This window comes from Leucopleurus acutus, assembly GCF_964270905.1.
Source record: "Leucopleurus acutus genome assembly, chromosome: 20".
NCBI classification, from domain to species: Eukaryota; Metazoa; Chordata; class Mammalia; order Artiodactyla; family Delphinidae; genus Leucopleurus; species Leucopleurus acutus.
The window spans coordinates 13,840,353-13,866,042 of record NC_139162.1 but is presented as its reverse complement, the minus strand read 5'-3'; the positions used below and the strand labels follow the sequence as shown (position 1 = coordinate 13,866,042).

Sequence of the window (25,690 nt, the reverse complement as noted above, 5' to 3'; positions counted from 1 at the left end):
CCCCCCTCCCTGCCCGCCACAGTCCACTTCCGGTGGCTGCTCCGCACTCCGTAGGGAAGGGAGCTCAAGGATGAAAAGGGCTTGACTTCCTTCAAGCTGATTTTGATTTGATTTTTACCAGGACCAAGGGGAGAGAGCAGCCCCTTATATTCAAGTTCCAACAGCGGTTCTCAAACTTTAGAACACATGAGTCCTCAAATGCAGGTTCCAAGCTCTCCTAAGGAGACTGGTTCTCTTGGGCTGGGGCAGGACCCAAGAGTCTGCCTTTTAACCAGCACACTGGGAAATGTGATGCAGGGAGCCCAGGGAGCGCGCCTTGAAAACCACCGGAGCACTGAGTCTTTTGTACTTGCTCTTACCGTTTCCTCCACCAGAGAACAGGGTTATTTGCAAGGGGTTGGAAAGAGAATTAACACTGACTGAATGCCTGTTACGTGCCACACGTTTTGTACGGGTGGTCTGGGTCTTCACCGTAGAGTAAATCACAGAAAGTTTCAGTAACTCACCACAGGTGACACAGCTGGTGAGAGGGCAGAATGATATTACACCTGGCCTGATACGGTCCCAGCAGCATGACCCCCCGAAACGGAGCCTCAGGAGCACCCCACCCTCAGCTGCTGAGGCTCGTTGTCATTTTATCCAGGTCATCACCTTGACACCATCCCGCAACATCACCCTGAAGCCCAAAGAGGTCCGGAAGCTGGAAGTCAACTTCGCCCCGAAGAAGCGTGTCCCTCCCTTCTCCCAAGAGGTGTTCATGGAGTGCATGGGGCTCCTGCGGCCCCTCTTCCTCCTCAGCGGCTGCTGCCAGGCCCTGGAGATCTCCCTGGACCAGAAACATCTTCCCTTCGGAACAGTCGTGTGTCAGACACAAGCCACGCGTCGCGTCCTCATGTTGAACACAGGCGACGTGGGTGCGAGGTAGGAGAGCCCTCTGGGCCTGGATTCCCATTTAACTATCCCAGGACCCTCTAAAGTGGTTAAGATATTGTCCCCATTTCACAGATGAAGTTGAGGCTCAAAGTGGTTATATGACTTGCCAGCAGGGACCCACCCAGGCACTACTTGGGGAACGCTGCCGTCGCCGTGCCCGCTGCGCACCACACACCTGCAGGGGGCACCCTTCACACCGACCTCAGTTGAACAGTGCCCTGAGGCTGTGGTATGGCAGCCTTGGCACTGGAAGCACTGGTCTGCACCATCCACCCTCTGTGTCCTACCTGGACCAAGTGCCAGACCACAGAGGGGGTGACCACACAGGGCCATCGGATCCCAGTGCCACCAAGAATAGGGGCAACTCTCATGTGAAGGGATCATCTCCACCCCCCTGTCAGACCTGAGAGGCAGTGCAGGGAGCAGCTATGGCCACAGTCTCAGGAGGGTTCCAGTCCTGGCCCGACCACATCCTAGCTGTGTGACCTCGGGTACACGTGTAAGCGTGTCCACGCACATGCCCCTCAGTGTGCCACTTCCCACCCTGCTCAGCCCCAAGGGAGAGCCTGGAGATCCCACCCAGGAATGACCTGGCCTTTGTCCCACTGCCTCTGCTTTGCCCAGTAGTCTGAACCTCCCAGCTAAAAGCACAGGCAAAATCTCTTTTCTCAGCAGGACTGAGGACACCCCAAGGATATTAGTAAACTACTTTGTCTCCTTTTGTCATGGAAAAGGTTTAAATGGGATGCCAGAAAATTTGAGCCTCATTTCTCCATCAGCCCGGAAGAGGGCTATATCACCGCAGGCATGGAGGTTTCTTTCGAAGTGACTTACCATCCTACTGAGGTGGGCAAGGAGACCCTCCGTAAAAACTTGCTCTGCTTCATCCAGGGTGGCAGTCCTCTGAGCCTAACCCTGTCTGGAGTCTGCGTGGGACCACCTTCGGTAAAAGAGGTCAGTAGGTGCTGCCCACAGATGGGCCAGTGGCCAGAGTGGGCCCAGCAAGCCCCACAGGAGAACTCAGTCAGGCCTTCTAGAAACAAGTGGCCCTGTTCAAACAGTCCTTGGTGCCCACATCAAACATGTAGACCTGCTCCCTCCTACCACAGGGCCTTCGCACATGCTGTTCCCACCGCTGATATATTCATTTCCCCCTCTTCATCTAGTTAATTCCTATTTATTCTTCAGCTCTCAACTCAAGCATCTCATTCTCAGGGAAGGTTGTATTGACATCTTGGGCTAGATCAAATTCTGTCATAAGCTCTTTAAGTAAGGGGTGAACACCTTTCGCTTTCTCTATGGTTAAAAAGTGGGCTTGGGGGGCTTCCCTGGTGGCGCAGTGGTTGAGAGTCCACCTGCCGATGCAGGGGACATGGGTTCGTGCCCCAGTCCGGGAGGATCCCACATGCCGCGGAGCGGCTGGGCCCGTGAGCCCTGGCCGCTGAGCCTGTGTACCCGGAGCCTGTGCTCCGCAACGGGAGAGGCCACAACAGTAAGAGGCCCGCGTACAGAAAGAAAGAACGAAAGAAGGAAGGGAGGAAGGGAGGAAGGGAGGAAGGGAGGAAGGAAGAAAAAAATGGGCTTGGGTTAATCCTCTGCTAGCCCTGTTCCTGGAAACCTAACAGTGGAAACCTGATAGTTCCTGGCAACACTGCTTATGGTCATAGACACCTGATCTCCATCTCCTGTTGTTTCAACAATGTTATATAAATGGAATCATGCAGTATGCTATAAATGTGTATGTACAAGTCTTGGCAAGAATATATGCTTTCATTTCCTTGGTTAAGTATGTAATAGTGGAATGGCTGGGTCATAGGGTAGGTATATGTTTACCTTTTTAAGAACCTACCAAATTGTTTTCCGAAGTGGTTGTGTCATTTTACATTCCCATCAGCCACGTCTGACATTTCCACTTGTGCCGCATCCCTGCCAATACTTGATATGGTCAGTTTTTTTTTAATTTTAGTCATTCTAACAGGTACGTGGTGATATCTCATTGTGGTTTTTAATTTGCATTTTCCTAACGACTAATGATGTTAAGCATCTTTTCAGGTACTTATTTGCCATCCATATATCTTTTTTGTTGAAGTGTCTGTTCAGATCTTCTATTTTTATTTGGGTTGTTTGTTTTCTTACTATTGAGTTTTGAGAGCTCTCTGTATATTCAGGACACAAGTTTTAAATTTAGATCCTCAGTCTGTTTAGAGTTCATTTTCATATGTAGTGTAAGACAGGAATCAAAATTCATTTTTTTTTTGTACATGGATATCCAGTTCCAGCAGCATTTATTTAATCGATTATCCTTTCTCCACCGAACTGCCTTTGTACTTTGGTCAGAAACCAATTGATAATCTATGTGTGGGTCTCTTGCTAAACTCTGTTCTCGTCCCACTGGTGATCTCTTTGACTCTCTTCACACCACTGCGACATTGTCCACGTTGCTAAGCTCAATGGCTAGTTCTCATGGCTCATCTTACTTGACCTGTCGATAGCATTTGACACCTTGAACAAGCCCCTCCTCTTTCACGCACTTCCTTCATTACATGGCCTCCAGGGTACCACCCTCTCCTGGCTTTCCTCCCACCTTATTAGCTGCTGCTTCTTGTCTCCTCTTCTGATTTTCCTTAACATTGGAACATGCCAGTCAGGAATTAGTCCTGAAATTCCTTCTTTTTTCCTAAATACACTTACTTCTTGATAATTTCATCCAGTTTCTTGGCCTGAAAAAAACATTGCTATACTGACAACACCCAAATATATATAGAGAGAGGTAGATATAGGTAGATAGATAGATAGATAGATAGATAGATATAGATAGATATCTATATATCTATAGATATAGATATATAGATATCTATATATATATATGGCCTGAACCTTTCCTTGAACTCCAGATTTGTAAATTCCACTGCCTGCTTAAGGTGCCTGTTTTCTTCCAGGTGGTGAATTTCACCTGCCAGGTACGCTCCAAGCACACACAGACCATCATGCTTTCAAACCACACCAACCAAACCTGGAATCTGCACCCCATCTTTGAAGGCGAGCACTGGGAGGGGCCCGAGTTCATCACCCTGGAGCCCCATCAGCAAAGCAAGCCCTATGAGATTACCTACCGGCCCCGCACCTTGAATGTGGAGAACCGCAAGCATCAGGTAGGTTGAGCCCCACCTCCCCCACTGTTTTCCTGGCATGGTTGGAGGGAGGAGTTGTGTGAGAGAGAATGTTAAAACAAGAGGGGACCCCACAAATGATATTGGATCCACGGGGAATCATGTCCAAAGCTTATCAAGTCCACAGCTTCCCTTTTCGTCCGTGTATTTTCATGTTTAGGGGATTCTCTTGGAACCAGGGGCTCAGTTCTAAAATGGAGTCCTCAACTAAGCATCAAGCAATTAATACTTAGTTTAAGTGCACAAATAGCATCATAGTGACTGTAATAAAAATGAAAAAAAAAAAGAAGCCACAGTCTTCCACCTCCCCTCCCCAAAAAGAGCTGTTTTCTTCCGTCTTCACTACCAGTCCTTATTCAAATACAGCCATAGCTGCCATCACAGCATCCTCAGTTTTGCATCCTGTTTACTTTTACTTTACATTATATCATGAGCATTTTTCTATTTAACTATGTAATCTTTGTGATAATCATTTTTAACGACTGACTAATATTTCATTGAATGACAGTTCCATAATTTATTTAACATCCCCCAGTTGTTGGATGTTTAAGTTATCTCTAAATTTTCATCAATATAAGTAGTTCTAATATACACATGTATGTATACATGTAACTTTTTCTGCTGTAGGGGTTTTTCTTCAGTAAGTTCCTTGGGATGGGATCCCTGGTTCAAATACACATGAACATTTTTATGACTCTTGGGAACATATCCCCAAGCTGCTTTCCAAAAGTGTTATGCTTATTTGGAGAGCCTCCACTAATCCTGTGCTACTGCCATGCCTGAGAGGTAGCTAATAAAGGCCCCTCTGTGTCATTCTGACCACATTTCTTCTTCTCTTAGGGCACCCTCTTCTTCCCCCTCCCAGATGGGACCGGCTGGCTGTATGTACTGCATGGGACTCCCGAGCTCCCCAAAGCCGTGGCCAATATCTACCGTGAAGTGCCATGTAAGACGCCCTACACTGAGCTCCTGCCAATAACCAACTGGCTGAACAAGCCCCAGAGGTGAGGAAGTGGGGGAGACGGGGGGAGGACTCGCACCGTCGAGCCTAGCCCCTCCCCTGGTCAGGGCCCCTAGAGGACAGTGGGGGCTAAAGAGTCAAAGTTCTGTGCTGCGGCCAGGCATTGCTTAACTGAGCCCCAGAGAGAGTCTCCTGTTCAGCGCTCTCTGTGAGCAGCTGATAACTTGAAAATCTCCTAGAACAGAGCCTGGCACAAAATAAGTGCTCAGTAAATGTTAGCTGTCATTATTATTATCAAAACGATAATTGTGGTTGTTATTGTTGAAAGCCCTGTGTTATCACCTAAGCCACTGGCCAGAGAAGGACGTCCCTTGTACAAGATCCAGAGAGTGGAGGAGAACAGAAGACCTAGAGGAGCTTGAGGCCAACCAGCCTGGTCCCCTTCTTTTATGGAAAAGAAGCCAAAGGCTGGGAGAAGAGAACTGCCTGCTCAGCATAGTGGATAAAGGCCCAGACCCAAGCTGAAATGCTAGTTCTGCCAATAACTAGGCCTTGTTAACTGAGCTGTCATCTTCCTTCTCTCAGCCTCAATTTCTTCCCTAGTAAGATGGAGAGGATAACGAGAGGTACCTCCGACAGACACTGTGAGGACTAAAAGCCTGTAATGTAACACGCGTGGTGCACCGACTCAGTTCTGGCACAAAATAGGCGGTTAGTAAATGGTAGTTACTGTTATTGTTAGTGACAAAGTGAAGATTAGAACCCTGGACCCGTGTGCTTTCCATGAAATCAAGAGTGGAGATGGCACCTTGCCTTCTTTCCTTTGGGCAAACTGTCTCATTTTGTCTGTCCTCTCTTCTTGAACCCCTGTGCTCCCCCAGATTCCAGGTCATTGTGGAAATGTTGAAACCGGAGAAGCCCGACCTAGGTGTCACCTTAAAGGGCCTTGATTATATTGATGTGCTGTCTGCCTCCAAGAAAGACTACAAGCTGAACTTCTTTTCCCACAAGGAGGGACTGTACACAGCAAAGGTATCCACATGTTAAGGGTACTGCCCTGGGACCCCGGAGGTTTGACCCTGAGACTGATGATCCCGTGTTGGGAGTGAAGATGCCCTCTCACAGCCAGCCTAGCGTTATCCTGTTAGGCTGACCATTTAGAGGGACCAGGCAAAGGCATTCAGGATTCCCAGACTCTTCAAGATGAGACCAGATTGCAGGGCTAGCCAGCCAACGTGTAGGTCCATTCCAAGCCTTCAAGGTGGCAGAATCATGAAAATCTCTAAGCAGTAGGTAACAGTGGACCAGCAAACACCAGACCACAAAAATAATAACAAAAGATCCCTTTTCTGAGGGCTTATAGAGTGTCCAGCATCATGCTGAGCCCTTGACACAGCTAGTAACATCAGAGCCAGGATTCAGCTTAGAGCCATCGACTGTAAGACTCCTCAGGGTCTTTCACACGTGAGCGGTTTGTCCTAATTCATTCGTCAATTGAACAAGCATCTCTTGAGCACATGCGCCATATGCTATACACTATGTGCTGGTAATGCAGCAATGATCAAAAGTAGGCACAGTCTCTGTTCTCCTGGAACACACAGTCCAGTGGAGGGAGATGGACATTCATCCAATAATTGCACTATGAATGCATACTTATAAAATGGCCTAAGTGCTGTAAAGAAAAGGAGCATATGGGTCAGTGGCTCACTGAGAGGTCAGGGCTGAAGAGAATTACAGAGGAATTACCCGCTTACAGGTGGTACTTGAAGCCAAGATGGAGGATGGAACCACCTAGGGAAAGATTTTAAAGTGAAAAAGTAGCACGTGAGCACAAAGAAACGGCAAGAATAAAAGGCAATAATAACAAGTACTGGCAAGGGTGTGCAGAACATGAATCCTTCACGCAGTGCTGGTGGGAGTGTAAATAGTGCAGCTGCTTTAGAAGAAAGTCAGGCAGTTCCTCAAATGGATAAACGTAGAGTCACCATAGAATTCAGCAATTTATACCCAAAATAGGTGAAAACATACGTCCACACAAAAACCTGTACATAAATGTTCATAGCATCATTATTCATAAAAGCCAAAAAATGGAAACAACCTAAATTTCCATCAACTAGTGAATGGATAAATACAATGGAATATTATTTGGCAATAAAAAGTAATGGGGGGCTTCCCTGGTGGCGCAGTGGTTGAGAGTCCACCTGCCGATGCAGGGGACACGAGTTCGTGCCCTGGTCCGGGAAGATCCCACGTGCCACGGAGCGGCTGGGCCCGTCAGTCATGGCCGCTGAGTCTGTGCGGCCAGAGCCTGTGCTCCGCAACGGGAGAGGCCACAACAGTGAGAGGACCGCGAACCGCAAAAAAAAAAAAAAAAAAAAAAAAGTAATGGGAACAAAGTACTGATTCATGCAACACTGAAATTAACGCTGAAAACATTATGCTAAGTGAACGAAGTCAGTCACAAATGGCCACATATTATATGATTTTGTTTAAATGAAATGTCCAGAATAGGCAAATCTATAGGAACAGAAAGTAGACTAGTGGTGCATAGGACTATAAGGGATGGATTTGGGGAAGTGGGAATGATTGTTACTGGGGACAGGGCTTCTTTTGGGGGTGGTGAAAATGTTCTAAAATTGAGTGTGGGGATGGTTGGATCACTTTGTGAATGTATTAAAAAAGCACTAAATTGTACACTTTAAATGGGTGAATTGTATAGCATGTGAATTGTACCTCAATAAAGCTGAAAGGAAATATGAGACATAAAATATATATCAAGAGGTTCTAATACCCATCTAATAGGAGCTCCCGAAACAGAAAAATAAGATAATAAAAGGAAGAAAATACTCTATGAAATAATTGAAGAAAAAAAATGTCCAGAGCTATTTGACAAAGTCTGAGTCTTCTAACTGAAGGAACCCACCAAGTTGCCAACCAAGGAAAAACAGACTCACATCTAAGTACATGAGAACAAAATTTCAGAAAACTGGGATAAAAGAGAAAGTCCTAAATAATTCTAGAGAAAATAGATGGAAGTAATATTCACAATAACATCAGATTTCTCATGGCAACACTGAATACCAAAAGCAATAGGGTAATCTATTCAAACTGTTTAGAATGACTTTCAATTTCGAATGCTTTTTCCAGACAAGACTATCATGAGAGCAAAATAAAGACACTTTTAAACATGCAAAGACTCAAAGTAACCAACCCATATACACAATCCCTATCTGAAAGAAGTGCTACAAAATTTAAAAATTTTCTTTTTCTCTTTTTATAATTTGTACACAATTTATGTTTACGTTAACAGATACAGTGGAAAATATGAAACATTAATTCTAATTAGCAAAATGATTCCTCTTGTAAATGAATCCAAGAGGAAAGTACAGGATACAATGAACAAAGAATCAAAATTAAGTTGATAGGTAATTTCAAATAATTGTTGAAAAGAAATCTGAAATTAATATTTCATGTGACCTCAATATAGGAAATAGCAAGGGGAGGGATAAAATAAGGCAATGAAAAAAATTTTCTTTCGTTTGGAAGCAAATGGGGAGGTAAGAGATTTTCTCATTCATAGAGAAGGGTAGGAAGAGAATTAGAGCTATTTGTAAACTGTAGGTATGAACAGAAAAATACCAGTAAATATATTTATTAAAATACAAGTGAAGGGACTTCCCTGGTGGTGCAGTGGTTAAGAATCTGCCTGCCACATGCCGCGGAGCAACTAAGCCCGTGAGCCACAACTACTGAGCCTGCGCTCTAGAGTCTGTGCGCCTAGAGCCCGTGCTCTGCAACAAAAGAAGCCACTGCAATAAGAAGCTTGTGCACCACAACGAAAAGTAGCCCTGGCTCGCCGCAACTAGAGAAAGCCCATGCACAGCAATGAAGACCCAACGCAGCCAAAAATATAAAGAAAGAAATAAATTTATTTTTTTAAAAATAAATAAAATACAAGTAAAATTTTAGGTAAAAATGACAACAAACCCAGATCACAGGATCTCTTTACAGTAACATATATACTGAAATGAACAATAACAACCTAAAAGTGTTTTAAAAGTCAAAAATACTTTTGCTTCCAGTTACGTTGGAGTAACTAGACCCTCACTATAAACAACCATAAAACTGGACAAAATATCTGAGGTAACTCTTCTTAGGCCTCGGACAACAGTCAGCACAACATTGCAGTCCATCAGAGAGAAGAGAAACCTATGCAGTGAGTCCTGTGATTGTCCTCTCTGGCTTGGGACAATTTCCTGACTGCTGTGTTGTCAGCTCTAGAGCAACTACTAAAAATCTATTATTTAAAAATATAGGTAAGAAGCCAGTAGAGGAAATAAAATATATTACAAAAGATTACACATTGATCCAAAAGAAGGCAGGAAAGTAGCAAGCAAGGAATGAAAAAATAAGAGACAAATGGAAAAGAAATAGCAAAAGGGCTGACTTCAACCCAAACACATAAATGATTGCTTTAAATGTAAAAGACTGAACACTCCAATTAAAATACAGAGGGTATCAGAGCACTCTCAATTTAAAGAAGGAAGAGATTGAAAGTAAAAAGGCAGGTATGTAAAGAACTATTACCACCTACTGTAATAAGATAAACAGCTCAAGGTATTAAAAAAAGCAAAAAACTGGAGTAGACTCTACGTCACAGAAGTAAATATGTGAATGACCAAGAAGCGCATGAGAAAATGCTCAACATCATTAGTCATCCAGGAAAAGAACTGAAAGAGGGGAGCAGCTTATCAACAGGTCAGACACAGGGGTGAGGGGACAACGCACTGCAGTTACAAGTGTGAGCTCTGGAGTCAGGCCAGCGTGGGTTCTAATCCTGGTTCTGATACTACTCTGCAGGTGATAAGATAATAACTTGCTAAGCCCGTTTGCTCATGTTTAGAAAAACCAGTGACGGAAATAGTCATGTTGCCTACAAGCTGTATGAATTAAATAAGTATTTCCAGTGCCTAGTACACAGTAATCAAGTGTTAGATGCTATCATTATCATTATTGTTATTATTAACTATTCCAGCAGCAGCAGGAATTGGAGTGAAGCCCACCACAACATGAACCTCTTGAGGTCTTGCTTGTTCTCCAGGGCCACTCAGCTGTCCCCACTGGGGACACCATCTTCAGCACTAGACGGTGCTGCGCTAGCCTCTCCTAAAGCAACCCAGGCTCCTTCATGCTCTCTCACCTGGGAGAAGCCAGAGCGGAATACCTGAAGAGAAGGGCTGGCTGGCAGGGTTCACAGGGGCTGGGAGGGCCTGTGTCAGCCTGGTCCCTGTGCTTCACGCACTGCAAACAGGGAGAAGGATCGTGTAGACGGCGGAGGACCCTGGGCTAACCCCTCTGCTCTGCCCCACTTCCTCCCACTCTCTCTGTGAACCCAGGTGATCTTCCGAAACGAGGTGACCAACGAGTTCCTATACTACGTGGTGAGTTTCAAGGTCATCCCTTCAGGCATCATCAAAACCATCGAGATGGTGAGCCCTGTCCGGCAAAGCACGTCGGCCTCCATCAAGGTGGAGAACCCCCTGCCCTACTCGGTGACCTTCTCCACGGAATGCAGGGTGCCCGACATCAGCCTGCCCTCCCAGTTTGTGGTGCCGGCCAACTCTGAGGTATGGCCCTGCCTGCCAGGGGCTCCCCGCCCCCATATCCGTGCTGGAGGCTCCGCCCAGGGGGCCTCTGGATCCACGTTCTGCATCCCTTAGTTGGGCCAGCCTTGGCGGTGGTCGGGAGGGCAAGGGATGATCGACTGGTCGACAGCGCTCCTGTTCTCTCCTTTCCTCTGCTGCCCAAGTCCTCACATAAACCAGGGCCACATAGAGCTTCGGTTCAGGCATGTAAAAGGGACTTGTCTCTATTATGTGTTTGTTTGCCTTGCTCAAATTTAAAATATTCTTCTTGTTTTTCCTAATTACAAAAGTCACATAGAATATATGTGGTGAAAAGGACAGCAAGGGACACATAATAGTGTGTCGAGTGTCCAACACACACATTTGTCTATGTGCTTGTTTATGCGCAGACCACTTCAGGGAGGCGGCCCAAGAAGACTTTGACAGTGGTTGGGCAGACATGGCCCGGAGTTATGAACTGGTGGGAAGATAAATGCTCTTTTCATCAGTTTGTCACTCCAAACTCTCACTGTCCGGATTCCATCAAAATCTCTTCTGTTTCCCCAACTTCAGCCCACCAGGCCTGTTCCCTGCACTCCCACTCCGTCTCTTCCTTCACTTTCAGAATCTAGTTATCTGTTTTGTTCTTCAGAGAGAGTCTCCATGCCCTTTATTCTATTGTATTTTTATATTTTTCACTGTGAACGATACAGAAAAGTATATAAAACATACATATACATATATGTATGTGTACATATAAACATGTATATGCATGCAAACATGTTTGTTTAAACAAAAAATTATGAAATAAATATCTGTTAAACCAATACCCAGGCCAAGAAATTAAAACTTGCCACCTCCCCAGACACCCCTCTCTCCCTGACTCCTAAAAGTTGCCACTATCCTTATTTTGTAATGATCGTGTCTTGCTGTTAAGCAATATAGTTTAGTTTTGCCTGTTTTTGAACTTTATGCAAAAGAAATCATACTATATACATTCTATAATGTTTTATTTCTTTCGCTCAGAGTTCTGAATTGTGACGGTCCTCCATGCCGTTGCCCACAGCTGAGGTTCATTCATCCTCACCGCTGTAGACTATCCTAAATGACTAGACCACAATTTAGATATCCATCCTACTATGGCCAGACATTTGTGTTGGTTTCAACATTTGGCTGTCGTGGAAAATGCTGCTATGGTTCTTTTTGCACAAGCGCCCTCTTGATGCACATGCGCCTGTATCTCTCCACAGTGTACACCCGGGAGTGGAATCCCTGGGTCATAGGATGTGCCTGCCTCTAACTGCCAATCAGTAGATAACTGCCAATCAGCAATGCGAGTTCACCAACCCGTGGTATTGTCAGAATTTTTTAAAGTTTACCAATCTGATAGACTCCTCATAAACTGATAACTCCCTTTTTACATACAGATTGATTTTAGTTGGGTAATAGTCTGTGTAGGAGATTTGCCTCTGTGCTCATGAATGAGAATGGACCACAGTTTTCCTTCCTCATACTCTTTGTTCAGTTTGGGTGTCACTTTTGCTAATTTTCTCACTTTCTCAATTCTGTGAAAGAGTTTATAAAAGATTGAAATTATGTCTTCTTTGAACTCACTGGTGAAGCCACTGAGAACTGGTGTTTTCTTTGTGGGAAGATCGTCTACTACTGATTTAATTCTTTCAGTGGGTTATTGGACTATTTAGATGTTCTGTTTCTTCTTGAGTCAGTAATAAGAGCCCTTCCATTTCATCGATATACTGAAAATATTGGTATAACATTGTTACTATCCTCTTATTACCTTTTATTTTGTTTTTTGATTTTTTTGGTACTCAAAAAACCCTCATTTTTTAAAATTAATTTTTATTGGAGTATAGTTGCTTTACAATGTTGTGTTAGTTTCTGCTGTACAGTAAAGTGAATTAGCTATACATATGCGTATATCCCCTCTTTTTTGGATTTCCTTCCCATTTAGGTCACCACAGAGCATCAAGCAGAGTTCCTCTGCTTCTCATTAATTATCTGTCGTATACATAGTAGTGTATATATGTCAATCCCAGTCTCCCAATTCATCCCACCCCCGGTATCCATACATCCGTTCTCTACATCTGTGTCTCTATTTCTGCTTTGCAAATAAGTTCATCTGTATCATTTTTCCAGATTCCACAAATAAGTGATATTATATGATATTTGTTTTCCTCTTTCTGACTTACTTCACTCATTCTCTAGGTCCATCCATTTCTCTGCAAGTTGCACAATTCCGTTCCTTTTTATGGCTGAGTAATATTCCATTGTATATATGTACCACGTCTTCTTTATCCATTCTTCTGTTGATGGACATTTAGGTTGCTTCCATGTCCTGGCTATTGTTAATAGAGCTGCAATGCACATTGGGGTGCATGTGTCTTTTTGAATCGTTTTCTCAAGGTATATGCCCAGTAGTGGGATTGCTGGATCATATGGTAGCTCTATTTTTAGTTTTTTAAGGAACCTCCATACTGTTCTCCATAGTGGCTGTATCAATTTACATCCCCACCAACAGAGCAAGAGGGTTCCCTTTTCTCCACACCCTCTCCAGCATTTATTGTTTGTAGAGTGTTTGATAATGGCCATTCTGACTGGCGTGAGGTCATACCTCATTGTAGTTGTGATTTGGAGTTCTCTAATAATTAGTGATGCTGAGCATCTTTTTGTGTGTTTATTGGCCATCTGTATGTCTTCTTTGGAGAAATGTCTATTTAGGTCTTCCACCCATTCTTCGATTGAGTTGTTTGTTTTTCTTGATATTGAGCTGCATGAGCTGTTGGTATATTTTGGAGATTGATCCCTTGTCATTTGCTTTGCTTGCAAATATTTTCTCCCATTCTGAGGGTTGTCTTCTCGTTTTATGGTTTCCTTTGCTGTGCAAAAGCTTTTAAGTTTAATTAGGTCCCATTTGTTTATTTTTGTTTTTATTTTCACTACTCTAGGAGGTGGGTCAGAAAAGATCTTACTGTGATTTATGTCAAAGAGTGTTCTGCCTATGTTTTCCTCTAAGACGTTTTATAGTGTCCAGCCTTACTTTTAGGTCTCTAATCCATTCTGAGTTTATTTTTGTGTATGGTGCTAGGAGGTGTTCTGATCTCATTCTTTTCCATGTAGCTGTCCAGTTTTCCCAGCACCACTTAGTGAAGAGAGTGTCAAAAGAAGCTTCATTTCTAATTTAGCTTTCTGACGCTGTGCTTTTGCCTTCAATACTTTATCAACGATTTTCTTCTCCTCAGTAAGGAGAGCATGTTTGATCCTGTCACTGACACATTTAGCACACAGGGAGCTACCAGAGGCCCGGCTGACGTGTTTTTTCATTTTAGACAACCTCATAAGAACTTTAGGTCTCACAGCACGAATCTTATTACCTTTTTTATGTGACGTCCCCTTTTCATTTCTAATATTGGTGATTGTGCCTTCTCTCTTTGTTTCTTGATCAACCTTGCTAGAGGTTTCTCAACTGTTTTTTTTTTTTTTTCCCCAGAAAAGCATCTTTGGGCTTTGTTGTTACACTCTATCGTACGGTTGCTTTCTAGTTGATTGATTTCCACTCTTATCTTTGTTATTCCCTTCCTTCTGCTTCCTTTGGGTTAGTGTTGCTTTAACTAATTTCAAAGATAAACACTTAGGGGATTAACTTGTAGTCTTCTTTATTTTCTAATATACACACTTAAGATTATAAATCTCCCACTAAGTACTGCTTTAGCTGCAGCATACAAGTTTTTATATTTATATGTAGTATTTTTTATCATTAAGTTCAAAAGTGTTCTAATTTTCACTATTATTAATACTTATTTTTTGACTCCTGGTTTATTAGAAGTTTCTTAATTTTCAAAGATGTGGATTTTTCTAGTTACCACTTTTTAAAATTATTTTGTGGTCAGAGAATATATTCAATATTATTTCAGTACTCTAGAATTTTTTTAGACATGCTCTATGGCCCAATATAGTCCTTTTTTAAAATCCTCCATCTCTTTTTGAAAAGAATGTATTTGCTGTTTTGTTGTTCAGTTTTCTTTACCCTTACTGATAGTTTTGTCTGCTTGTTTAATCAGTTTTAGGAGAGTATATTAACATATACTACTATGATTGTGTATCTATCTTTGTAGTTCTGTCATGTTTTGCTTTATGTATATACTTTGAAGCTATATTACTAGTTAAATAAAAATTATAATATCTTTCTGGTGACTTGAAACTCTTTTCATTATAAACTGATCTTCCTTGTCTGTAGTGACACTTTTTGCCTTAAAATCTATTTTGTCTAATATTAATATAGGTTTCTTTTGGTTAGCATTTGCATGGTGTGGGGTTTTTTTAATCATCATACTTTCAATCTTTCTCTATCTGTATGATCTAAACGTGTCTCTTGTAAACGGTGTACAGATGAGATGGATTTGGTTTTTTAACCCAGTCTAGCAAGGCTTCCTTTTCACTTGAGCATTCACATCATTTATATTGAGTGTAAATAGTGACGTATTCAGGTGTACATGCAAATCTGTACTTTCTGTTTATCTTATCTGTTCTATGTTTTCTTTTTCTCTTTGTTTTGTAGTGATCTCTTCCTGGCATGTCTTCATTGTCTATAGCAATATTATTCTGCTCATCATTCACCTTTTTTATTCCTTTTCTGTTGTTCATTCTAACTTTTTCCATGCTTTTAGAAGGAAAAGGGGGCCCTGGATACCTTTTGTAGCTTCACGTAACTAAGATTCTCTCTTCTGTTGTTACCACAAATATTTTTTAAAATACAGCTTTGTACTTTTTAGGGTTTTTTTTTCTTTTTTCTCCCCACCTTTATCTGAGCTTTATCTTTCCTTTGCCCTAAGTGTCTCAGTCACAGTCAAATAGATTCTACTCTCAAAGGTTTCTCTCAGCACAAGGTTTTGTCTTAGAAGGTAGTTAAAGTAACTTGGTTTTAAGCTGCCCCACGTCACCCAATCTTATTGTGACATGTTTGCAGTTAGCGATAAACTAGAGCCTGAGATCATCCTTCCAGCTTAGGCTGCTGTTGTCAGTTGTCCCGTCGAGTTTCCCAGGTTGAGTGGGACCCTCCATCTAGGGTGATTCTCTGGCTCTCAGACTGATGTTCCTTTGCTCTCTCTCCCACTCCTCCCAGACAGTGGCTTACTCACACCAGTCTCATGGCTGTGAGTAATCAGCCCTACTCACCCATCTTTTGGAGTTGGTAGCTTATCTTTTCACTTAGTTATGTTATAGATGTTGTCGTTAAGCTGGTTGGTCTGAGTGTTTTGTGGGGGTTTGGGAAGACTGTGCAGCGGCTTGCTCAAAACCTGACTGGTTTTAATGTATGACGTGAGGCAAGAGTCAAGTTTCCTTTTTCTCCAAGTGAATATAAATCATCTCAGACTGTGTTACTACAAAGACCGTCTTTTCCGCACTGATTTACACGGCCATTTGTGAAATAAATCAAGTGTCCATATATGCATGGATCTGTTCTAGGTTTCCTATAATATAATAATGACTCAATTTCTGAACTTGTACCAATACCATGGCATCCTAATTATTACAGTTTTATAGTATAGTTTGATATATGGCCAAGCAAGCAATCACTCTAGCTTTATATTAAGACTTAATAATCTCTTATATTCTTTTTTTTCAAGAGTACCTTGGCAAGAATAGCATTGCATTTTTGGCCCTTTGCATTTCCATATATATATTTAAATCAGCTTGTCAAGTTCCTTAAAAAAAAAAAAAACTCTGTTGGGATTTTGATTGGGATTAAATTAAGTCTATAGATTATTTTAAGAATGTATAAGTTTTCTGGGGTATTCCCTGGTGGTCCAGTGGTTAAAACTCCACGCTTTCACTGTCAAGGGCCTGGGTTCAATCCCTGGTTGGGGAATTAAGATCCCACAAGTTGCGTGGTGCAGAAGGAAAAAAAAAAGAATGTATAAGTTTTCTGTTGATCCACAACAAATTATTCCAAAACTCAGCAACTTAAAACAACAGACATTTATTACCTCCACAGTTTCTGAGGATCAGGAATCGAAGAGCAGCTGCCTAACCGGGTGGTTTTGGCTCAGGCGCTTTCATGAGGATGTCAGTTGTCAGCCAGGACTCTAGGCATCCCTAGGCTTGACTGGGGCTGGATAATCTGCTTCCAAACTCACTCATGTGGTTGGTTGTTGGAAAGGTCCTAGTTCCTTGCTGGCTGTTAGCTGGAGGCTTCAGTTCCTCACCGTGTGGCCTCTCCCGCGAGCTGCTTTCAACGAGGCAGCTCACGTACCTAAGAGTGAACGATCTAAAAGAAAGTGAGGGGACTTCCCTGGTGGCGCAGTGGTTAAGAACCCGCCTGCCAATGCAGGGGACCCAGGTTTGATCCTGGGCCGGGAAGATCCCACATGCCACGGAGCAACTAGGCCCATGCACCACAACTACTGAGCCCGCACGGCACAACTACTGAGCCCGCGTACCACAACTACTGAAGCCTGCATGCCTAGAGCCCGTGCTCTGCAGCAAGAGAAGCCACCGCAATAAGAAGCCCGCACACCGCAACGAAGAGTAGCCCCCGCTCACCGCAACCAGAGAAAGCCCGCGCGCAGCAACGAAGACCCAACGCAGCCAAAAATATTAAAAATTAAAAAAATAAAAGAAAGTGAGGCAGCAAAGAAGAAAGAGCATGCACAAGACAGAAACCACAGTCTTTTCCTCTTAATCCCAAAAGTGACACGCCATCTCTTCTGCCACATACTTGTGGTCACATAGGCCAACCTGGTTCAGTGTGGGAGAGGACTATACAAGGGTGTGAATACCAGGAAGTAGGGGTTACTGGGGGCCATCTTGGAGCCTGTCTGTCATAGGGGAGAATTTGAATCTTTATAGTATTGAGATTTCCAATCCATGAGCAAATCTCCATTAAGTCTTCTTTAATTTCTCTCAATAATGTTTTTTTGTTTTCTACGTAGAGGCTTTACTCATCTTTTGTTAGATTTATTTCTAGGTTTTGTATATTTTGATGCTGTTATAAATAGCATCTTTTTAAATTTTCATATTCTAAATATTTGTTGCAATCATTTAGAAATGTAACTGATTTTTGTATATCACCTTTTACCCAAACAGCTTATAAATAAAATTCACTTAATAATAATTTAAATTGTAGATTCTTGTATTTTGTACATGTACAACCATATCATCTGTAAGTAATTACAATTTTGTTTCTTCCGTTCTAAACCTTTTCCTTTAAGTACTTTTTCATGCCTTATAGGGCTATCTAGGACCTCCAGAACAATGTTGACCAGAAAGGCAACAGAAGGCATTATCTTGTTGCTGATCTTGAAGGGAAAGTTTTCAAAGTTTCACCATTTATTATGATGTTTGTTTTGGGTTTCTTATAGGTACCCTTTATCAGATTAAGGGTATCTCCTTCTATCCCTAGTTTGCTAAGAGCTTTCTTAAAAACACTATGAATGGATGTTGAGTTTTATCAAATACTTTTACTGCATCTATTGAGATGCTCCTTTGATTGTTTTCCTTTTAATTTGTTAATGTGGCAACTGATTGGTTTTTCCAGTGTTAAACCAACTTTTCATTCATGGAATAAGCCCAACTTAGTCATGTAGTATTCTCTTTTTTATATGTTGCTGGATCAGTTGGATAACATTTTTATTAGACATTTTGTATATATGTTCAGTAGGGAAACTAGCATCCAATTTTCCTTTCTCCTTGTTGGATTCTGATGTCAAGTTGAGGTAGGTTTCCTCTTTTTCTTTTCTCTGGAAGAACTTGTGGAATATTAGATTGGTAGAACTTAAAAGTAAAGCTTTGTGATCTGGAATTTTGTTAAGGGAAATTTTTTTTATTTATTTATTTATTTTTTTTATTTATTTTTTTTTATTTTTTATTATTTATTTATTATTTATTTTTATTTATTTATTTATTATTTATTTATATTATTTATTTTTATTTATTATTATTTATTTATTTTTTATATATATATAAAATATATATATATAAAATAAATATATATATATATAAAATATATATATAAAATAAATATATATATATAAAATAAAATATATATATATAAAATAAAATATAAATAAATATATTTATATATATAAATATATTATTTATAAATATATTATAATATATATATTTTTATATATATATAATATATATATAATATATATTATATATATATTATATATATATAAATATATATATATATTTATATATATATAAATATATATATATTTATATATATATTTATATATATAAAAATATATATATATTTATATATATATTTATATATATAAAAATATATATATGTATAAAATATATATATATAATAAAAATAAATATATATATATTATATATTATTTATAAATATATTATATATTTATAAATTTTATATATATATTATTATAAATATTTATAAATATATTATATATATAAATATATATTATATATATAAATATATTTATATATATATAAAATAAATATATATATATAAAATAAAATATATATATATAAAATAAAATATATATATATTTTATATATATATTTTATATATATATTTATATATTATTATTTATTAAATATTATTTATTTTATTTATTTATTTATTATTTATTTATATTATTTATTATATTATTTAATTATTTATTTAATTAATTTTTTATTATTTATTATTATTTATTTATTTAATTATTATATTATTTAAATATTATATTTATTTATATTTATTTATTATTTATTTTTATTATTTATATATTTATATATTTTTTTATTTTATTTTTTTTTATTGATTAAATATCTTTCATGGTTATAGGACTATATGGGTTTTCTTTATCTTTTTGAGTCTGTTTCTGTAATTTATATTTGTTTATACATTTGTCCATTTTCATCCAAATTTTTTTAATTGTAAGATCATGTAAATTTTTGTACTGTATTCTCTGTTAAACATCTACAGTAATCTTAGTGATATCCTCTTTATTTTATTGTTCAGGAAGAAGTAGTTTTCTTTTTTTTTTTTTTATAAATTTAATTTATTTTATTTTTGGCTGCACTGGGTCTTCATTGCTGCATGCGGACTTTCTCTAGTTGTGGCGAGCAGGGGCTACACTTCATTGTAGTGCACGGGCTCCTCATTGCAGTGGCTTCTCTTGTTGCGGAACACGGGCTCTAGGTACACGGGCTTCAGTAGTTGTGGCTCACGGGCTTAGCTACTCCATGGCGTGTGGGATCTTCCCAGACCAGGGCTCAAACCATGTCCCCTGCATTGGCAGGTAGATTCTTAACCACTGCGCCACCAGGGAAGCCCAGAAGTAGTTTTTTTTAAAAAAAAAAACAAAAACAATACCTACTCATGATAAAAACAAAATTTTAACCCTACAAAAGTACATGAAATAGAAAGTAAAAGTCCCCACAGTCCCATTTCCCCCATCCTAAGATAACTACTGGTAACAATTCGACATACCCTTGTCTCTTTTCTGTACATACATAGACATAATCTTCTTCACAAAAATAAGCTCATATACATTTCTAGAGCTTTATATACATTTCTAGAACCTTCTTTCTTGCACTTAAAATATTACCAGCACCTTTTATTTCAACGCTTAGAGCTTTGCCTCTTCCTTTGTAATGGCTACGTAATATTCCACTGACGTGAATAAAGAATACTTTATTTACCCAGTCTCTTACTGCTAATGCATTTGAATTGTTTCCCTTGTTTTGCTATTATAAGCAGTACTCCTTGGTTCTTGTTTTGTTTTGCTTTGGATGATAATAGAGGAAGGAGAATGCCTCCCCCAAATGATGATAGAACCCAGGAAACTGTTCAGAGATGGGCTACGAGCAAAGAAAGAACTGCCTGACCTTCAGCCCTCCTGCCCCTCCAGCCCACCCACCCCCATCTCCATAATTATGCTTCTCAAGAGAGGATCCAGTACCTTTTTTTAGATTCAAAGAGATTCCAGATATAGAAATACCCAGACTAGGGAAAGGTAGAAGGGGTCCATAGGAGGAAAAGTGGGCTGGTTTGGACAGAGGTCCCCCAGGCTCAAGGTCAGTATGAGCATCTGCTACCAACCTGCTGTGAGGTCACCGGGGGGCAGAGGATGGGTCAGACGTTCAGCGTCACCCGAGCCTTCATCTTCTATTGCAGGGCACATTCTCATTTGAATTCCAGCCCTTGAAAGCTGGAGAAACCTCCGGGAAACTAACACTGCACAACAGTGATTTGGGTTACTACCCATATGAGCTCAGTTTGAAGACCACGCCAGCACTGCCTGAAAAGCCTGTCCACTTCCAGGCTGTTCTCGGCAGTGGCCAGAGCATCTTTGCCAAGTTCACCAATTACGCCCGGCAGAAGACAGAATACTACTGCAGGGTGAGCAGCCCCTGCCTCACCCTCTGCCCTATGCTTTCCAGAAGTCTGGGCTCCAAAATAATGGGAGGGGGACACGGCGGGTGCAGAAATGTGAAACTCAGACTCAAGTGCTTTATCTAGTTGGAAACTCCCAGCTAGAAACAAAGAGTACCAGGCCTGGGTTCTTCCTCACAGACTTTCTAGCGTAACAAGCTGGGGTTGGGGTAGGGGGAGTTTTGCTTCCCACAACATACTCAGTGGTCAGTACAGTGAGACGACAGAGCTTAGTGGTCATGAGTATCGGCTGTGGAATCCAGCAGACCTGGATTTGAATCCTGGCTTCACCGTTTACTCTTTGTATGAATAGTTTACTAACACTCTCACGGGATAGCTGTCAGGATTTTTAAATAGGTATATAAAACTAATCCTGGCCCATAGTAAGTGTTCCATATGTGTTAGCTATTAAATCAGTGTGAATATAGGATTAACTACTGAAACAGAAAGCCCCGCAAACCAACAAAATAGTAGTTTATTCCTCTCTCAGATAGCAGTGTGGGCATAAGCAGTTTGGGCTGGAATGGCAGCTCCGTGACATCAGGCACCCAGACCCTTCTTTCCTGATGCTCTTCCCTCTATAGGGAGTTGCTGCGGTGCACACAGACCAAGATGGTTTACTGTGACATCCACATTGCAGCCAGCTACCTGGGGAAAACAGGGAAGCTGCATACATCACTGCCACTCACATTCTACTGAAGAAAACTTCATGTGACCACACCCAGCAACAAGGGGAGCTAGGAGTGTAGCCTTACACTGGGTGGCCGTGTGCCCAGTTATCATCAGAGTCTCATGGCCATGGTCACAAGGCATAGGCTCTATTTTTAACTGAGGTATAGTTGATGTACAGGATTTTATAAGTTCCAGGTGTACAACGTAGTGATTCATGAATTTTAAAGAGGCATAGGCTCTTGATCATCCCCATCCGTCAGGAGAAGCCTGGTTATTCTGTGGTAACAAACAGCCCCAACATCTCAGTAGCTTAAAACAACAAAGGTTTGCCTCCCATTCGTGCTTCTCTATCCAGGGAAGGTCAGCAGGGGACTCTGCTCATCACAGCCACCCAGGGATCCAGGCTGAGGGGCAACCACTATCTCAGATGTTTCCAGTCATAGCAGCAGAGGAGTGAAAAGACCCCAGAGGGACTTGCTCTGGCAAATAAAGGCTCTAGTGTGGAAGGGACACCTTGCACTTCTCCTCTCAACTTATTGTCCAGAACTAGTCCCAGCCGTCCACGAGGAGCCAGAGTCTCCGGTCCTCCAGGGGCAGTGGAAGGAAAGAAGCACGGGATACGGGGGGGCAGCACCCAGGACTGCCGCCCATATCATCCCGCTGTGTGTCTGTTTAACATCTCTTGGCCTTGGTTTCTTTGTAGTAAAACGGGGATAAACTAGTAACACCTACTCTTCAAGGGAGTTTTAAGGGCACAGCTTTTGTATAACCTGCCCGTCCTCACGCAAGCGTAGGTTGCTCATGTCGGAGGGTGGAGGGCTGGGGACGGACGTGAACTGCTGGTTTGCTCTTCAGAGTCCTGGGTGAGCCGAGCGCGTTTGTTCTCCTTTCAGACCGACTGTCCAGACTTCCACACGGAAAAGTTCATCTCCGCGGCCCCCGGGGTGCAGGGCGGCACCGAGGCGAGTGTGGAGGTGTACTTCGAGCCCAGCCGCCTGGGCGAGAGCAAGGGCATCCTGAGCCTGTCATCGCTCGTGGGTGGCGAGTACATCATCCCCCTCTTCGGAGTGGCTCTGCCGCCCAAGCCGCAAGGCCCCTTCCTGATCCGAGCCGGGTGCAACATAGTCATCCCCTTCAAGAACGTCTTCTACCACCCGGTCACCTTCTCCTTCACGGTGGAGAACCCGGCCTTCTCCGTCCGCGCCATAGACTCCGTGAAGCCCAAGAAGATCAACAACATCACGGTCTACTTTGGAGGAAACCCATCAGGCAGCAAAACACCCATCACCAGCAAGCTGATTGTAGCCTGCCCTCCCGGCGAAGGCAGCGACACTGGAATTAAATGGGTTTATTACCTGAAGGGGATCACCCCCTAGTGGGAACCAGGGCCCGCGGCATCATGGAAAAGCCGTCTCCTCAGCCTTAATACCTATGTGTGGTTCTAGCCCTGCGAAGAATAGAGAAAATAATCAGAATTCTAAAGGTACTGTTTTATCCTCCAGTTCAATTACAGGGGCACTTATTTCCGCATTATATGAATTCCAGATATCTGTATGAAATATAGATATTCCATATTAAACATGGTAACTACACGAAACAGCTATATTTTACTTGACAAGGGCAAGTCTCTTCATTTAGTTTCTTAATATATCTCCAAAGCCCAAGCACTATGTAATAATGCTCATGTTTAATAAGATGACACAGGTCTTACACTCATGACCTTCCATCATACAGCACTTAGCAGTGTATGACTCTGGGGCCCCTTTTTTTTTTTGCGGTACGCGGGCCTCTCACTGCTGTGGCCTCTCCCGTTGCGGAGCACAGGCTCCGGACGCGCAGGCTCAGCGGCCACGGCTCACGGGCCCAGCCGCTCCGCAGCATGTGGGGTCCTCCCGGACCGGGGCACGAACCCGTGTCCCCCGCATCAGCAGGCGGACTCTCAACCACTGCGCCACCAGGGAAGCCCACCGCAGTTTCTTTTTAAAACCCATGGCTTTTTAAAGTCATGACTCTACTTTGACATGGTATCTTATTCTGCTTTCACATAAAAGTCAAATAAGTCACTACTTTCAAAGCAGTGAGCAGATACATTAGGGCAGTTATTGCAGGGACAGAGGTCGGGATGCTCCCTCCGTCTCTGAATCCCGTATCTGTTTCCCAGAGAAAGTTCTCGCTGAAGGTCAGGTCCTGGAGGGATGCTAATAGACACCCCAGTTCCCCACCCCCAGCCCTGTGCACAGCACTCAGCCTATGGAGCAGTGATTCTCCACCTAATTCTGGTCCAGACCCCACCTCCCCAAATACTGTTTTAATCTGTCTGGGGAGGGACATGGCATCATTTCTTTTCAGCTTGTGTGGCAGTGTTGAGAACCAGTGCTACAGATCAAAACCCACCTGGCCATTAATGGTGCAACCAGTCAGGAATCTACTTCTAGAGAGAGGACCACGTCCCAGTGTCATAGATTTCAAACTGCAGCCCTTTTGTGTGCACATAAAGGGTGACGTTCTAAGTTGGTGCCTTTGTTCAGAAGGAAAGCACCGTGGAAACCCCACCTCCAAGGAGAAGCGGGCGTGTGCAGACTCTCCCCCAGGGCCTGCAGTGGTATTAGTAGAGCCACTTACCTGTTGGCACCGCCTGTTGAAATAAAGGTGGTTAAAGACTGGCCCTGGAGTGGACTTGCTTCTGCACAAATGCACACACTCACCTATGCCTGAGGGTCCCCGGCGTCCACCTCCTGCCCTCTCCTCATCCCCTTCAGCCTACCTGCAAGAGAAGATGGAGGCATAAAAGAAGATGGCCATTTGGGAACGGATGCTCCAAAGAGGTGGTGCTCAGAAATGATCCCTGGACCTGCAGCCTCAGCATTGCCTGGGAATTTATTAAAAATGCAAATTCTCAGGGCCCACCCCAGACCTATGGAGTCAGAAACTCCAGGGTTGTGGCCCAGAAACCTGTGTTTTAACAAGGCCTTATAGCTACTAGAGGTGTTTTTTCTGCTTTTTTTTTTTCTGATGCATATGTCCTTTTTTTTTTAACATCTTTATTGGAGTATAATTGCTTTACAGTGGTGTGTGTTTAATGGACAGATTCTTCCATCTCTTTGTACCTCCCGCCGCCCCTCAGCCCATTACACTTGACGCACAGCTAGTACCAAATGAAGCCTGTCCTAAAGCATCTGCAGACGCACACTTAATAGTTCATTTTTGTAGCCACTGAAGACCCTGCTGATAGGAATAAAGACAAAAGAACAAGACTACAGATACGCCCAGTGATTAAATGAGCACACAACGCACTAAGCAGCAAAGTGAGAAGGCACAGAGCCCAACGAGCTAGTCTTCTAACTGGCAAATACACGGAGTCTGAAGAAACCGCTGGTTCTCAAATTTAGTATCTATCAGAATCGCCCCAAGGACTTGCTAAACCACAGACTGCTGGGCCACCCTCAGAGAGCCTGATTTAGTAGGTTTGGGCAGGCCCGAGAATTCGCATTTCTGCCAAGTCCTGGGCGATGTTTGCTGCTGATCTGAAGCCACTGCCTCCTCACATCAGCATCACATGGGAACTTGCTAGGAATTCAGGCTCTCAGGCCCAGCCCCAGACCTACTGAGTCAGAATCTGCATTTTTTGTTGTTGTTGTTTGTTTGTTTTTTGGGGTTTTTTTTTTTGCGGTACACGGGCCTCTCACTGTTGTGGCCTCTCCCGTTGCGGAGCACAGGCTCCTGACGCTCAGGCTCAGCGGCCATGGCTCACGGGCCCAGCCGCTCCGCGGCATGTGGGATCTTCCCAGACCGGGGCACGAACCCGTGTCCCCTGCATTGGCAGGAGGACTCTCAACCACTGCGCCACCAGGGAAGCCCCAGAATCTGCATTTTAATGACATCTCCAGGGGGTTTGTGTGCACACTGCAGTGCAGAGCACTGC

General features: G+C 42.3%; 1 protein-coding gene across 3 annotated transcripts in view; it reads left to right on the top strand.

Moving 5' to 3' along the window:
- HYDIN (HYDIN axonemal central pair apparatus protein) overlaps positions 1–23,144 on the top strand; it is a gene marked incomplete at both ends in the record, with an annotated part of 352,197 nt that extends 329,053 nt beyond the window's left edge. For all 3 annotated transcript variants that reach the window (XM_082863052.1, XM_082863051.1, XM_082863050.1), the window contains 8 exons: positions 644–921; positions 1,668–1,887; positions 3,873–4,085; positions 4,944–5,107; positions 5,946–6,096; positions 10,461–10,691; positions 20,839–21,063; positions 22,662–23,144. In XM_082863052.1, coding sequence (XP_082719178.1) covers positions 644–921; positions 1,668–1,887; positions 3,873–4,085; positions 4,944–5,107; positions 5,946–6,096; positions 10,461–10,691; positions 20,839–21,063; positions 22,662–23,144 — 1,965 coding nt within the window. The remainder of the gene's footprint in view (positions 1–643; positions 922–1,667; positions 1,888–3,872; positions 4,086–4,943; positions 5,108–5,945; positions 6,097–10,460; positions 10,692–20,838; positions 21,064–22,661) is intronic.
- Between the last annotated feature and the right edge of the window lie 2,546 nt (positions 23,145–25,690).